This window comes from Globicephala melas, chromosome 10, assembly GCF_963455315.2.
Source record: "Globicephala melas chromosome 10, mGloMel1.2, whole genome shotgun sequence".
Taxonomy (NCBI): Eukaryota; Metazoa; Chordata; class Mammalia; order Artiodactyla; family Delphinidae; genus Globicephala; species Globicephala melas.
In genome coordinates, this window is record NC_083323.1 from 81,259,606 (window position 1) to 81,274,037 (window position 14,432).

The 14,432-nt window shown below is 41.5% G+C and overlaps 1 protein-coding gene across 3 annotated transcripts in view; it reads left to right on the plus strand.

Moving 5' to 3' along the window:
* The window catches only part of ITPR2 (inositol 1,4,5-trisphosphate receptor type 2), a 527,210-nt gene that overhangs the window by 450,400 nt on the left and 62,378 nt on the right, over positions 1-14,432 (plus strand). For all 3 annotated transcript variants that reach the window (XM_030830533.3, XM_030830536.3, XM_060305847.2), the window contains 2 exons: positions 8,840-8,970; positions 10,097-10,262. In XM_030830533.3, coding sequence (XP_030686393.1) covers positions 8,840-8,970; positions 10,097-10,262 — 297 coding nt within the window. The remainder of the gene's footprint in view (positions 1-8,839; positions 8,971-10,096; positions 10,263-14,432) is intronic.

Below are 14,432 nucleotides of genomic sequence, written 5' to 3' on the forward strand. Positions count from 1 at the left end.
TGGGATTTCAAGTATAAAATCATGCACTTATGTCTATATCTTTCTGCCAGCGCATAATCCCAGGTTGTCCCAGTTTGTCCTGTGAATAGAGGAGGGACTTCTTGACAGATGATCTCTAGGTTTCAGGTCCCTTCCAGTGCTCACGTGCCATGAGGCTCATGGTATCTTTATGGGTCCTGATTCTATTAAGCAGAATATTCATTCTCTCTCACGTCATCCTCAAGTTTGATAAGCTCTAGAACACGGTTGGCAAACCTGGGCCGTGGGGAAATACGAATTGTCACCTGTTTCTCTACACCCCTCGGGCTAAGAATGGTTGCAGCTTTTTTTTAAGTTTTTTTTTTCTTTAATGAAAAAGATGCAATGGAGACTGTATGTGACCCACAACGCCTAAAATATTTACCATCTGGCTCTTAACAGAAAAAAAATTCTGCCAACCTCAAAAGATTTTCATTAAAGGTGCTAGAAGTGCTGCACGGGGACAGTGCTAAGGACAGAGTCCTCTGGTGTGTGGCCACCAGAAATGTGCTTTCAGATTAACATAGTCATGTTTTGTGCATTATTCACCCACAAAGAAATCTGCCTTAAATAAACGACCACTTATCCCATGTTCCTCCTTCTTTTAAAAAATATCTCATGAGGCTCCTTCTCAAAGCCTCCTTGCCAAAGCCCAGATACATCATGTTTGCCAATATTCCCAATGTGAAGTTCGTCTGAACCCGTTACTGGCTTCTCTTGATTCTGACTCCTTCCCACACTAATCCCTTCAATGACGTATCTTATCTGGGGGAGCAGATCAATCTCATTTGTCAGCGGTTTGCAGAATTTGTCATAATCTCAACTTCAGATCTGCAGACGTTTTACTCTTCCCATTTTCCACAATTCAAAAAATCACAGAGAGCTATTTCAAAAACTCAGACATGGTTTAAGTAGCTGGCTAGATTTAAATAGCTCTTAGGATCTGTTGGCCACCTTGAGCATCAATTTATTGTTATAAGTACTTATCTCTTTTTTAATTCAACATTCTTTCTCTGTGACAGAGTATGAAAAAGAGTATGTTAAAAAATTTACTTTCTTGTTAGCATGAGCATTTTAACAACATGGTCCCAAGTAGAGTAACCCTATTTCTGCCTTGCTCTTCTAAAAATTATTTACTTTTTTAAAAGAACAAATACACTGGGTTTCCCTGGTGGTGCAGTGGTTGAGAGTCCGCCTGCCAATGCAGGGGACACGGGTTCGTGCCCCGGTCCGGGAAGATCCCACATGCTGCGGAGCGGCTGGGCTCGTGAGCCATGGCCGCTGAGCCTGCGCATCCGGAGCCTGTGCTCCGCAACGGGAGAGGCCACAACAGTGAGAGGCCTGCGTACCGCAAAAAAAAACCAAAACAAACAAACAAACAAAAAAACACTGTAACAGTGGTTTGATTTTAAGAGCAAAATATTGGTTTGCCAGTGAACCAAAAACAAAGCTAGTGTTCCTCCTGCCGGAGTCTATAAAGGCGGCTGACCCAGGGGCCCAGCACAGCAGCTGAGCCAGCAGTGCTCATCCAGCCCTAAGGTACAGTGAGGGAGCCGCTGAAGCCCCCCCTCCGAGAATGAGATCCTCTCTGTCATACACGTATGGACACATCCCAGGATGTTGCCGCCCAACCCTGTGCAAGTCTGCAAAGCTTAGGCTTTATACAGTTTCCCAGGCATTGTTGTAGATGCTCAACCAGGTATCCTAGTGTCATTGTTTCATACAGTCTTACTCATGGTGACATTTTGATCTTAACATTCAACAGAATGAAGTGAGTGTTTTTGTAAAATAGGAATTTAGTTAAGTCAGATCAGTACAGGTCCTCAATGATGATGACGATGATGATATTAATAATTATAAAAACTCTGTGTATTCATTCATTCATACAGCAATATTTGTTGAGCCTCTACTGTGGGCCAGCCACCATATTCAAGACAGTGTTGAATAAAGAAATAATCCTGGACATTATGAAACTATAAAATAGTGAGGGAAGCATAAAAAGTTACAAAATACGTTACTGCAAATGGTGCTATGATAGGTAATCACAAGAGAGCCTAGCTGTAGATAAACAGAGAGGCCCTTCTGGGGAGGGATTATTTAAACTGAGACTTGGAGGGTGAAAGGCCAAGAGAAAGAAGGAGCCGTTCTGAGCCCAGGGAACAGCATGAGTGAAGGCCCTGAAGCATGTCCAGGGATAGATAGATTCTGCTAACTATCCTCATATTATACGTAAAAACACTGAAGGACAGAGACATTACGTTCACAGCTAGTAAATCTAGATCTCTGATTCCAAGGCCTGTGCTCCAACCTTCTAAATTTTATTGCCTCCTAATTAAAGGATTAATCTCTATAAATTATTTCTTTCCTAACCAAAATCTAGAGATGGTTAAAATTCTGCCTAATGTTGCCTTCCTCATAGAATGCTTGGATAGATGTTCGTTATGCGTATTGTCTTCTAAAGGCAATTTCTTAAAAAAAAGTAAATCTTCTCTATTATGTATTTATCAACTGGAGTTGACTCTCTCCTCTCTTCCCCAGACATTTGACAATGTCTGGAGACATTTTTGGTTGTCATAATTCTGGGAGGAGTTTTACTAGCATCTAGCAAACGAGTAGGGGCCAGGGATGCTGCTAAACGTCTCACAATGCAGAGGACAACTCCCCCCCAACCAAGAATTATTCAGCCCCAAAGGTCTACAGTGTTGAGGCTGAGAAAGTCTGTTCTGTCACAGAGTCTGTTTGGACATTGATTTATACCTCCGAATGCAAACGCATTAAAGACTTCCCATAATACTGCTATCACCGTCATTTTCACCTAATACATTACACAAAGAACAGAACTTCCCTTTTCCCTGTGGACAAAAGGGGACAATTCTTCCAGGTGTATTGCCCCAGGGGCAAAGTCTGCATTTTTTTTTTTTTAGGCTGACCTGAACTGGGAGCTGTGGGTATGATTTTGCAGGGAAAGCTCCCAGAGTAAGGAGGAAAGAATCCTGGAGGGATTTCAGCACTGGAGGTGTGACAGGGACGCTGGTGGGATCCAGAGATGGTGGCAGTAGCTTTTCACGATTGGGGATCATTTGTAAATCAGTATTAAAAGCTACAGGAAAGCCTGTATTAATCTGCTCTTTCTTCTGTGACCTTCTTACATTTGACATGGTAAGTGATAAAATCCATTTGATTGAAAACTCTGCGGATCTGACCTTGTAACCCCGCCACCTTTAAATCTTGGCCACGTGTGTCTAACTGCAAAAGTAGAATGAAAGCCAGAACCTGGTGTTTGTGGGGCAGCGTGTGTCGCTTAGATGTAAAAATAACTTTGCTGTGTCTAAGACCAGGATGAAATTTTTTTTTAATTTACTTATTTTATTTACATTTTATTTTTTGGCTGCATTGGGTCTTCGTTGCTGCGTGCGGGTGAGCGGGGGTTACTCTTTATTGTGGTGCGTGGGCTTCTCACTGCGGTGGCTTCTCTTGTTGCCGAGCACGGGCTCTAGGCTCACGGGCTTCAGTAGTTGTGGCACGCAGTCTCAGTAGTTGTGGCTCTTGGACTCTAGAGCACAGGCTCCATAGTTGTGGCACACGGGCTTAGTTGCTCCATGGCATGTGGGATCTTCCCGGACCAGGGCTCGAACCCGTGTCCCCTGCATTGGCAGGTGGATTCTTAACCACTGCGCCACCAGGGAAGCCCCAGGATGAAAGTTGAATTTGCAAGCCCTAGCGTGCATTTGTGAAGGCCGTGGTTTGTTACCGAGTGGACAGCAGGTCCGCATTACAGAAGGCCCAGACACGCGCAGTAGCATGGTAACAAGCCTCGGGGAGTGGAAGGCTGAGCAGCCAGCTGCTGCGGAGGCTCCATAGGTGCGGGTAGAGTCATCCTCCCAGAGGCAGCGAATTCTCATGGCAACTGGCAACTGACTGCAGTTGAATAAAAAAACAGAAATCTTTTATTTCATTTGCTGCAGACTTCCCTGACTTCCTAGACAAAAATGTTCTCCTAAAAAAAACCCCAAAACTGATTTGCTAGAAAAGTAAGGATTTTTTGAGGCAAAAAAATTATTTGCAATTATTTTCTAAGTAAAAATCATTTGAATGTACGGGAAAAAAGAGGTTTACAGATGTCCGACATTTATGAGTTATTCAAATTGAATATATTTTTGTATTTTACTTTAGTAAAAATGATTGATGTCTAGCAGAACCGGTCAGTCTTTATGTCACACTACCTTTGACTTCCTACTGGGTGCCCCGTGTTTTTAATTTTTTTTTCCTAAAGTTTTTTAAAATCAGCAATTCCATATTGAGGTGATTGTGATTAAAGGGTAAGGCCAAGAAACAAGAGGTTCTCAGTTGTACTCAGAATTTCAAATATGTCTCAATGACAATCTATTGCTTCTACGAAACCATTAAAAAGGGAATTATTTAATTGTTAAAGCAGAAAAAAATGGCATTAATAAATACTTTTATTTATGCATGTCCATAAAAATTTATAGACTAACACCTCAGATCGGGGGAAGTATTTCAGAGTCAATAGAATATGTTTTTATTCCTTTCCTCATATGAGACACCCCTATTATGAATTAAGAAAAAATCCTTTCTAATACTCCTAAACTGAAAATGAGGATAATTTAACCTCATATTAAGTATAGAATTTGTTGGTTATATTAAAACTATAACTTTGCATGAGATTTGACAGCCATCTATCAATAATAATGCTAATTATGATACTTGGAATTTATTACACCCCTAAACATATGCCAAGCAATGTTCTAAGTTCTTTACATGAATATACTTAGTTCCTTTAAAATGTCTTCACATTAAAGTCTATTTCCACTAATTGTTCCTTTATGCATGTAAACAAGGACGTGTCCTCTCACTTCTTTTATAACCACCTCTGTTTTCATCCTTACCCCTTTGCCACCATTAGCTAGATCATTATTCTTGCACCTGAAATCTTTTCCTTGCTACCATCTGTTCTCTTTCTTCTTATATACACTCTTGGGTCCTAACTGAACCTTCTTCTGCATTCTCTTATCCCCTCAAACTAATATCCTCTTAATCTCCTTCCTTTCAGTACTAAATTTTTCTATAAAACAATTGACCTACACTCTCTCCTTCAATTTCTGAATCAACCATCTTCTCTTAAACTATTTGCCATCTTCCTATGACATCTTCCTATGCTTTTCCTGATGACCTAATTGTTAAATCCAGTGACCTTTTCTTGTTTCTCATTGCCTTTGACACTTCTGTAATTCTGATGTTTTTTGATACTCTCTTCATCTTTAAATTATTGTCTTCCTTAATTCTGGATGACAGTACTCTCCCAGCTCTTGTCCTCTCTAGCCTTTTAAAAGTCGTCTTGTCCGATAAACGTAAAAATCATCTGAGATTCTTTCCTTGTCTTCATCAAAGCCCCGGCATCCAGTTTTTCCTTCCAGGTGGTCTGTTTCTGTGGTTTAGTGAGACCATCCTTTCCCAGGTCACCGCTGGCTGGAAGCTTCAGTCTGATACTTCACGTTGCCGTCTCCTTCATACCGAGTCCCGTCAGCTCCCGATCTTTCATCCTTTCCATTCTCACAGCCATTACTCTGGTTGACGCTCATAGCACATCATGCCTGAATTATTGCAACTGCCTCCTAAGTGGTCTTTCTACCTCCAATTATTCTCTCCTCCTCAGTTTACCCACTATATCACCACTAGGCTACTTGTCAGAAATCACTGCTTTGAATATGTCCTTCCCTACCCACAACTCAAGGTGTCCACGATGCTCCATTACCTGCCAACTAAAATCCAAACTCCCTAGAGCTTTTCAGAGAGCTGCCAGTTTATCTCCAGCCATATCTTACACTCCTCTACATACTGGTATTATTGGCTCTTCATCATATAAGCAATTTTTTTAACTCCGGGGCTCTCTGCCCGTGCCATGTGAAATGCCTGTCTACTGCTGTCTTAGTCCATTGAGGGACTCCCCTCTCATTATGCTTAGTATTAAAAGTTCTCTCTCTATTCTGATCTCTTTGCACCGCCCTTGTGGCTTTTATCGTGTGTTAATTTGTCTTGTTATTTGAGTTCATGTTTTATCTCATACTGCTTTGCCAACTAGATGCTAAATCGCCTTTCTTCTGTTTAAAATTCTCCAGTGACTCCCCATAGCTTTCAGGATAAAGTTTAAACCCTTTAGCTTGGTGTATGACTCTCTCCATAATCTGGCCCTACCTACTTCTCTTCCTACAACTCCCGCACTCATCTGCAGATCCCAGAGGCCCTGGCATCCCAATCCACCTGCCATTCCCCAGACACTCCAGATGTTTTTTCATGCCTGTTTGCCTTCGCTCATCCCATTTTATCTGCCTGGAATGTCTGCACTGATCCTACTGGCCAACCATGCCCTCTTTCAATATTCAGCCCAGGTGCCCCCTCCTTTAGGATGCTACCCCCGACACCCCAGCCCATGAGATGCTTATCCATCCGGCCTCCTTAGTACCCATGGTACTGCACTGCCTCTGTTCATCTGCTACCCACATTTCCTAGGGGACCATAAGTTTCCTGGGGGCTGCAGCACTTTCATCTTCCCACTTGTATTTCTAGCACCTAATGCAAGGGCTCTTGATATATTAACATGAAGCAGGTTTGGCTTGGGGAGAGCTGGTTATGTAGATAGGTCTCCACAAGGTGGCATTTATTTAGGTGAATTCATCGTGACTCAGGGCCTGGCTCTCAGCCTGAAGGCCTGGGAACTTGTCTTAACGTATGATGAGTAGATCCGTCTCACAAAGGTAAAACCTTGTTAACCGAGCTCCTAGAGGCTACTGTGTAACTGGCATGCCCAAGCACTCGTTATGGAGTGAGTGGGCTGGACTATGGCTGACATTGACCCTGACCTGGGCACTCTCCCGCTGTTTACATGTCACACAGAAAGCCAATTCTCTTTATGTATTTGCAGCCAATCTATTTTATTTCACAATGGCTAATCGTGTGAATTGTGTGTGGATTTTACTAGCTCAGCTCTTATTAAAGAGCAGACAACCTCACTTCTGAATTATTGGGGAGAGATGGGAGCACTTTCCTGTAGCTTCCATAAACTGATTAATCTGGTACTTAATCAGTCTTTAGTAAACATTGGTGTCATATGACCAGGTAGTTGCTGATGAAATAAACGAATGCAGATCCTGCCACTAGATAGAAGATTGATTGAACATCTGACCGTGGCAAAGTAGTATATAGACATACTGCACGTGACTGCATTGCTGGAAAACTATATTTCTCTTCAAAAATTCCTTTAACTCTCGTACACATGTCTGACTATTTTCTTCTCATTCTTCCTAGCCAGCACCACCACCAGGTGTCGGGGACCTAACCAAGCACTGTGCAGACTGCGCTTTCTCACTGTCTTCTCTGCCCTTCTTGCCTCTTCTGCTGTTCTGACAGCTGGTACCACAAGCTTTACTTCTTCCTCATTTCTCCTGTCTCCAAAAGCGGTTTTATTTCTTCTACTTTCTAAGTCAGAATGTGCCTTGGTGCTCACCTCTATGGGAAGTGGTCCAGCACAGACCCTGCTGGTATCTTTGATGCTGCATTTGATGCTTACCCTTCTCTGACTTCCGCCCTCCTCTTGAGGAGTATGTTTTAGAAAGAAGCAGCTCTGAGTAAAGGGAAAATGCCGGATCCCTCGTCCATGTGATGTTGAAGTCAGCTTACAAGAAGAAAATCAACCTTTTCATAACAAAGTACCAGACAGGCTATTTGTAGTGGATCAGGTACACAAAATTATCAATAGAAGCGTTCTCTTTCTTTTTCCTTTGGTGGTGGTTGTTTTTACATTCACGCCGTGACATGCAGACTGGCTACATCATTCCAAAATTCAGTGCCACTCTGGTTCTTTAATCTTGTAACAAGAAAAGTACATTTCTGCTTACTTAGTTTAGGAAATCCTGATTCTAGTATCCAATTTGGTGTGAATTTTTTATTATTTTAAATGACTGAGAGATTACTACCATATTTGGTAACTTTATCTTTAAACAAAATAAGACTAGGAACTTTTCTGTCACATTATACTTTGTTATCTCTCTCCGTTTGTCCCTAAATATTTTCACATAAACACATTCACATAAAATAAATTATTTACATGAAATAAATTGTTTACATAAATGCATCGTGCTTCTTACCTGTAGCTCCATGCTGGTCATTCAGAAAAATTTAGACACTTACTAAAGAAGTGAAATAGCATTTGCCCCAATTTGTGAGCCCTTAACTTACTATGGATGTGCCAATCTCTGTACAAAGTGTTTTACATACCTTAAATATAATCCTTAAATAACCCTCTGAAGGGTTTAATCCTTAAACAGACCCCCCCCCCCATTTTACAGATGAGGACATTGAGATTAAGTAACTTGCCCAAGTCACAGTTCTGGAACAGAGTAGAATTTAAAGCTGGGTTCACCTAGCTTCCTTGTACAAGCTCTTTCCCCCCCCGCCAATACTTTTGCTTCCTGGGTGAGTTAACGGTGTTTTCAGAAGGTCTCACTGAAATCTCCCCACATCACGACAATGCGCAATGAATATTAGCTTTCTTATATTCTGTCCTTTTCATTCTGTCATTTTCCACCGATGGAAGAAAAAATGATTTGGGGATATTATATGCGTGCTTTCTGAATCTGTGTCAGTCACGGGCTTCACGGGCTGCCGCATGGAAAATAACGTGTTATATCCCTTCAGAAAAACTGTGTCCTGACACAGTTATAAAGAAATAGATCTTTGACAGTACATAAGAGTGTGTTTTAAAAGCATGAGGTTGCTGTACTGTTTGACTTGTTTGTTTTTGTAGCTGCTGAGGAATATGAAGATGGAATTGAAAGAACGTGTGACACCCTCCTTATGTGCATTGTGACTGTCCTGAACCAGGGCCTCAGGAACGGTGGCGGCGTGGGAGATGTGCTGAGAAGACCCTCAAAAGAAGTAAAAGCTGGAGAAAAATGTTTTTTCAAGAAACACATGATCTTGTTTTAACCTTTCTTAACAGCATTTACAATATGGTTTTTATTTTCAGGGTACTGTATGTTATGTTGTTTGCTTTAACAGTATCATGGTGGCCATTGAAACCAATTCGCTGTATACTGGGATTACATAGAAACAGCTAATGTCCTAGAAATCTATGTATGTTAGTAGGGTCATGAACTCTGACCACCTTTGAACTGTGGACAGAGTTATATTCGACTATATATATTTCGACTATAGTCTTTATGGAGGAGTTGATTGTTACGTAAATAACAGAAACCAGGCTGCCTTTTGTCTGTCAGGTTTCTCAGGCATGAATATTTACTCTTTGCCTCTGAATAGGAACAGCCTCTATTATTTATCGACGAGGAATATCAAATCTGAACAAATTCTAACAGGATTTTGTATATTCAAATGGCAAGGCTGAAAAATTTCTCATTGGCTACAACGTCTCAAGGGCCACGCTGGGAGCTTGAATAATCTCAGTCCTCCAACAGGCCAGCCGTATCACGTTGTCCGTTCATCTCATGTTTCCTCATCTATGAAACACCTAGGCTATCTGATCTCTAATGTGTATTTTAATACCATTTGTCAAGTAGAAATAAGCCTGAGTTGAATGTACTTAACTCTATAAGGCCAAGAACAAAATCAACTCCAGAAATGGACGGATCATTATATCCTCCTCAAATCTCTGATCTCTGACCTTTGGGACTGGTATTTGTCTACCTTTCGTGCAGCTTCTGGGATAGGGGCCCACTGCACCAAAACGCATTTAGCACAATGACACGTAAAGTGGTTTTTAATACACAGTAAGTCCCTCCCTTGGAGAGGAAAAGTGCAAGTCCTAGGGAATGGAAGGGGTCTGGGGACAGACTGGAAAATTTTCCTCACAACACTTAGGAAAACTAAGATAGAAAGTGGGTCTTATTTTTCCAACTTGGAATACTATTCATATTTAGCAAACAATGGTTGAATATATACTTTCTGCTAGACAATATGCTAAATCAACATGCCTCCAAAATGTGTGTGTGTGTATATATATACACAATGGGCTTTTTTTTTAATGTTTTAAAATTTTTTATTTCAGGAGCCCTTGTTTGCTGCCCGAGTGGTGTATGACCTTCTTTTTTATTTCATTGTCATCATTATCGTTCTTAACTTGATTTTTGGGGTTATCATTGATACTTTTGCGGATCTCAGAAGTGAAAAACAGAAAAAAGAAGAAATTCTAAAGACAACCTGCTTCATCTGTGGTAAGTGTTCTCAAGATACTAAAATAATAGAGAAAGAAACTGCCCAGTAGAAAGGAGGGACTAGAATGATTTTTGTTTGCCATACTTTGGGAAAAATTATTTCAAAATGAAAGCTGGACAAAATTCAGTTTATGTAACTCAGCATTGGACTGGGATACTCTGCTTCCAGAAGAAGCAGAAGAATTACATCCCAAAGCTAACTTGCCATTATTTCTGCAATTTGTATGATTCTCTGACTATAGTATGTGTTACAAAATACCAAAAGGTTCCACCAACTGGCAAACAGATTTTTAATCACAATAACATATTGATTAAACAATAGAATGATTTTTATTGTATTTTGTTAGGTTATGAATCCACAGATGATTTTCCCAGCAGCTTGAACTTCTACTCACTGGCAGTACTTTGTTTTTGATTCTGAATTGTGGTTTCTCTCAATTTCTGCCACTCTCTCCCTCCCTCCCTCTCTCTCTCACATCCTGTCCTCCTCTTCTTCTATCGTTAGCTCTCTCAGGCCCACCCAACCCTCTCTTTGTCCTCATTATTTCCTTTGGCTCTATCCTCTGCTTCATAGACCTTAGCCCTTTCTGGCTTTAGTCATCTCTGTAGCTGGCTTAGTCACCCTAGGATCCTTCCCCCTCCTTGAATAATCACCAACTCCTGGTGATACTCACCATCTATTTTTCCACGTCAAGCTGAAGAATCTTTTTGATAAAAGTCACAAAACAAACATAAGGGCCTCACTACGATGTTTATTCTATATAACTTAAACTGGACCCGCAATAAATCCCCTTCCTTCCTTGGTTCACCTTTTATCAACTGTCTCATTTCCCTGAATGGTTCTTCCAAGCCTTTCCAGCATCCCTCCAACAGGTGGGAGTATGCCAGATATTAACCTCTGATCATGAGCTCTATTCCAAGGAAACAAACACAAATTAGACATGCCCTTCGGGGTGTCCACGATCTGTTGTGGAATACAGACACAGTAAATATCAGTGCTATCTAATGCATTAAAGGAAATGATGGAGAAGTTTACAGGTTGTTAACATCTCGTTGGGTTGTGGTAGGGGGCAGCAGAGGAAGAGTCAAGAAAGGTTTCTTAGAAGAAATGGTGATGGAGCTGATGGTAAAAGATGGAAGGGAGGGACTTTCCTGGTAGTCCAGTGGTTAAGACTCCACGCTGCCAATGCAGGGGGCACGGGTTCGGTCCCTGATCAGGGAACTAATACCCTGCATGCCACATGGCGCGGCCAAAAAAAAAAAAAAAAAAAAAAAAGATGGAAGGGAGAGAGCCATATCCAAGTGGGCAGAAGCAGAGTGGCCAGCAGAAGGAGGAAAGGCGTGGACGGGTGAACAGCATGAGTAGAGTCTTCATTTCCTGTAAACAGCTCAATGTTTCTGGAGTGTAAGTTTCAGAGCAGGGCAATGCCAGCAAAAGAGATTGGCCAGATCATATGTGGCCTCTTATATTAGAAAGCTTGGACCTCATCCTATGGACTTATAGAAGATGGCGAACAATTAAAGAATTTTAAGTAGAGGATGCAGGGTCTAATTTTTATTTTCGAGCACTGTGTCAGCTATGGGAAGTTGTTCATCAGGGGACAATATTGGAGGCAGAGTAACTAGGTAGAAGGTTATTGCCATAGTCCATGAGAGGTAACAAAACCTTGATCCGGGAGAGGTAGTGGTGGCAGTATTCAGGATTAGAGGACAAAGTTAAGAAATACTGGGGAGATAGAATTTTTAAATTTCAATGGTTTGGTTTGGAATGGATATGAGAGAGCGTGGGTGCCTGGGTGGATGGCAGTACCAACAGCTGAGTCTGGGAATAGAAAAAGAAAAACAATTTTACATAGGCATATACTGAATTTGGCTTTGGAAGTACTGAAATTGAGGTATGTACTGAACAGCCCAATGGGATACACTCAGCACAGAGGTCAACATATCTGTCTGAGCCTCAGAGAAGGAGACAGTATCGGGGAATCCTCAGCCCGTATGACAGAAAAAGCTGGAGTGTGGAGCAAGGCTTCCAAGTGAGAGGAGGAGGTGATGGGAGCTCACATGGAAAACGTCAGCATTGAAAAGTTGAAAGAGAAAGGGGATCACACACTCACAAAACCTTTCCAGTCCGAATGGTGTGAGGACAACCGGACATGTGTGGCACGTGGAAGTGAGGGGAGAAAATACCCTTGGGAACAAAAGAATTGATTATCAACTGTGTCAAAGCAGTAACATGAACTGAAGCAGAGCCTTTGAATTTCTCGTTTAGGAGGCTTTGGAGATTTTAGAGAGGAGTTTCCAGGAAAGTAAGGGCAGATACCAGATTGCACAGTGCTGGGGAGGGACTTGCTGGAAGGAAATGACACAAAAAGAAGAGTCTTCTCTTCATATGTCTAGATTAGATGGAGGAACACAAGATTGACGTGGCGCCAGAAAGATGTTGTGCAATAATTGGGAGATCTGGGGAAGAGAGTTATTATATAGAAGGGTGAGTCCCACAGAGGAAGAAAGGTAGTACCTTTGAAGATCTTCCTGTGTCTCATGGTCTTGCCTTTACACTGCTTCCTCGAAGCCTTTTTCTTCACAATCGTAATAACTGTTATGTCAGCACACTACCTCCGAAACATGAGTTCTTTGGAAAAATCTATCGGTAGACTGAGCTTCATTCTAAGACATCATCCTGTCCCCCCTATTATAACAACAAAAAAACGTAAACAGCAAAATAAGCGTGTCACTTCACCCCTATTTCTGCTCCTCTGAGCTTTCCCTTCAATGTCAGAATTCTCTCTGGCTTTTCACGGTTATCAAAAAGCCTGTAGCCTGTAAATTCCTTAAAATATCACAATAACCTTCATCACCAAGTTGAAATGTTTGTCTCAAATCTCATCATGAACTTCCTGCTGACCTTTTCTTCTAGCTCAGATTGCATGTTCTCTGGGTCTATCACAAGGCCCTAGTCCTTCTCCCAACCCCTGATCAGAGGTTCTGATTTTATCATAGACGCCTTGTCTCTTCCCTCTGCCCTTATGTAGATTATTGCCAAATATGCAGCCTGGGCTCCAACCTCTCTCCAGGCTTTTGTTCTTTATTTTCCATGGTTGATTGACATTTAAAAAGATATGGCTTCCTGGAAGCCAATTTTACCATATCTGCAAACCAGTGCATCATGCCTTTCCATCTCCTTCCTCTAACCTGGCAACTTCTCTTGTCTTCTGTATTGCAATTAATGATACCCCACTGGGCTGGGAACTTCTCCATCATTTTAAGCATCTCCTTTTTCCTCTTCCAGGTGCACTAGTTACCACGTGGTACTGAATCTGCTTTCACAGTCTCACTTCCTTCCACATATTCCCACAGCCACACCTTGGTTTTTGAGGCTCACGCTGGCTCATACACCCCAAATGGACTATTCAGTGCTGCCAGACAGAATTTTCCACTTTGAACTCATTTCCTTACTCAAAAGTCTATCAATAACATTGTACAGTCTATAACTCTAAAATTCTGATTTTCCTGGCATGTAAGCTGCCCCACAATTGGGCCCCTTCTTTTTTGCCTGCCTTTTCCTCCACTGTTCTCCCATTTATAGCTCAGGTTCTGGTTCAACTGCATTACTCATCTTTAACTCTCTCTCATGTGTTCTCAGTTATGGTGTTTCTGTTTGGAATACCCAAACTCCTAAGCTGTTGAACTACTGCCCTGTCTCTAAGACCCAGATCTAAAGCCGTTGTTCCATGAATTCAGCTTTCTCTGGTCTCACTAACCAGAAGCAAACACATCTGCTCCTAAATTTGTCGATCACGATTAGCTATATAGTACTGTACATATTTTTCATTGTCTCATCTCCTCTGTTGTATACTATGCCTTACCATCTTATAGAAAGTATATGAACTTTACCATCAAGTAGACATGGGTCTACACTGCTTCCACATCCTGGCTATGTGGTCTTGGTCAAGTTTCCTTTCACCTTGAAAGTGAGGAATATAATGCCATGTTTTGGGGTTGTGGTGGGTATAAATGAAATCCTGTATCTAAAAATTCTTAGCTCCATGCTTAACTGAGAGTAAGCTCTCAATACATGATAACTTCTCGTCTTTAGGAGATCCACATCTACATCTTATCCATTTTTATGCTTCCATAGTGTATATTAGGGATCATTCATAAATATTTGCT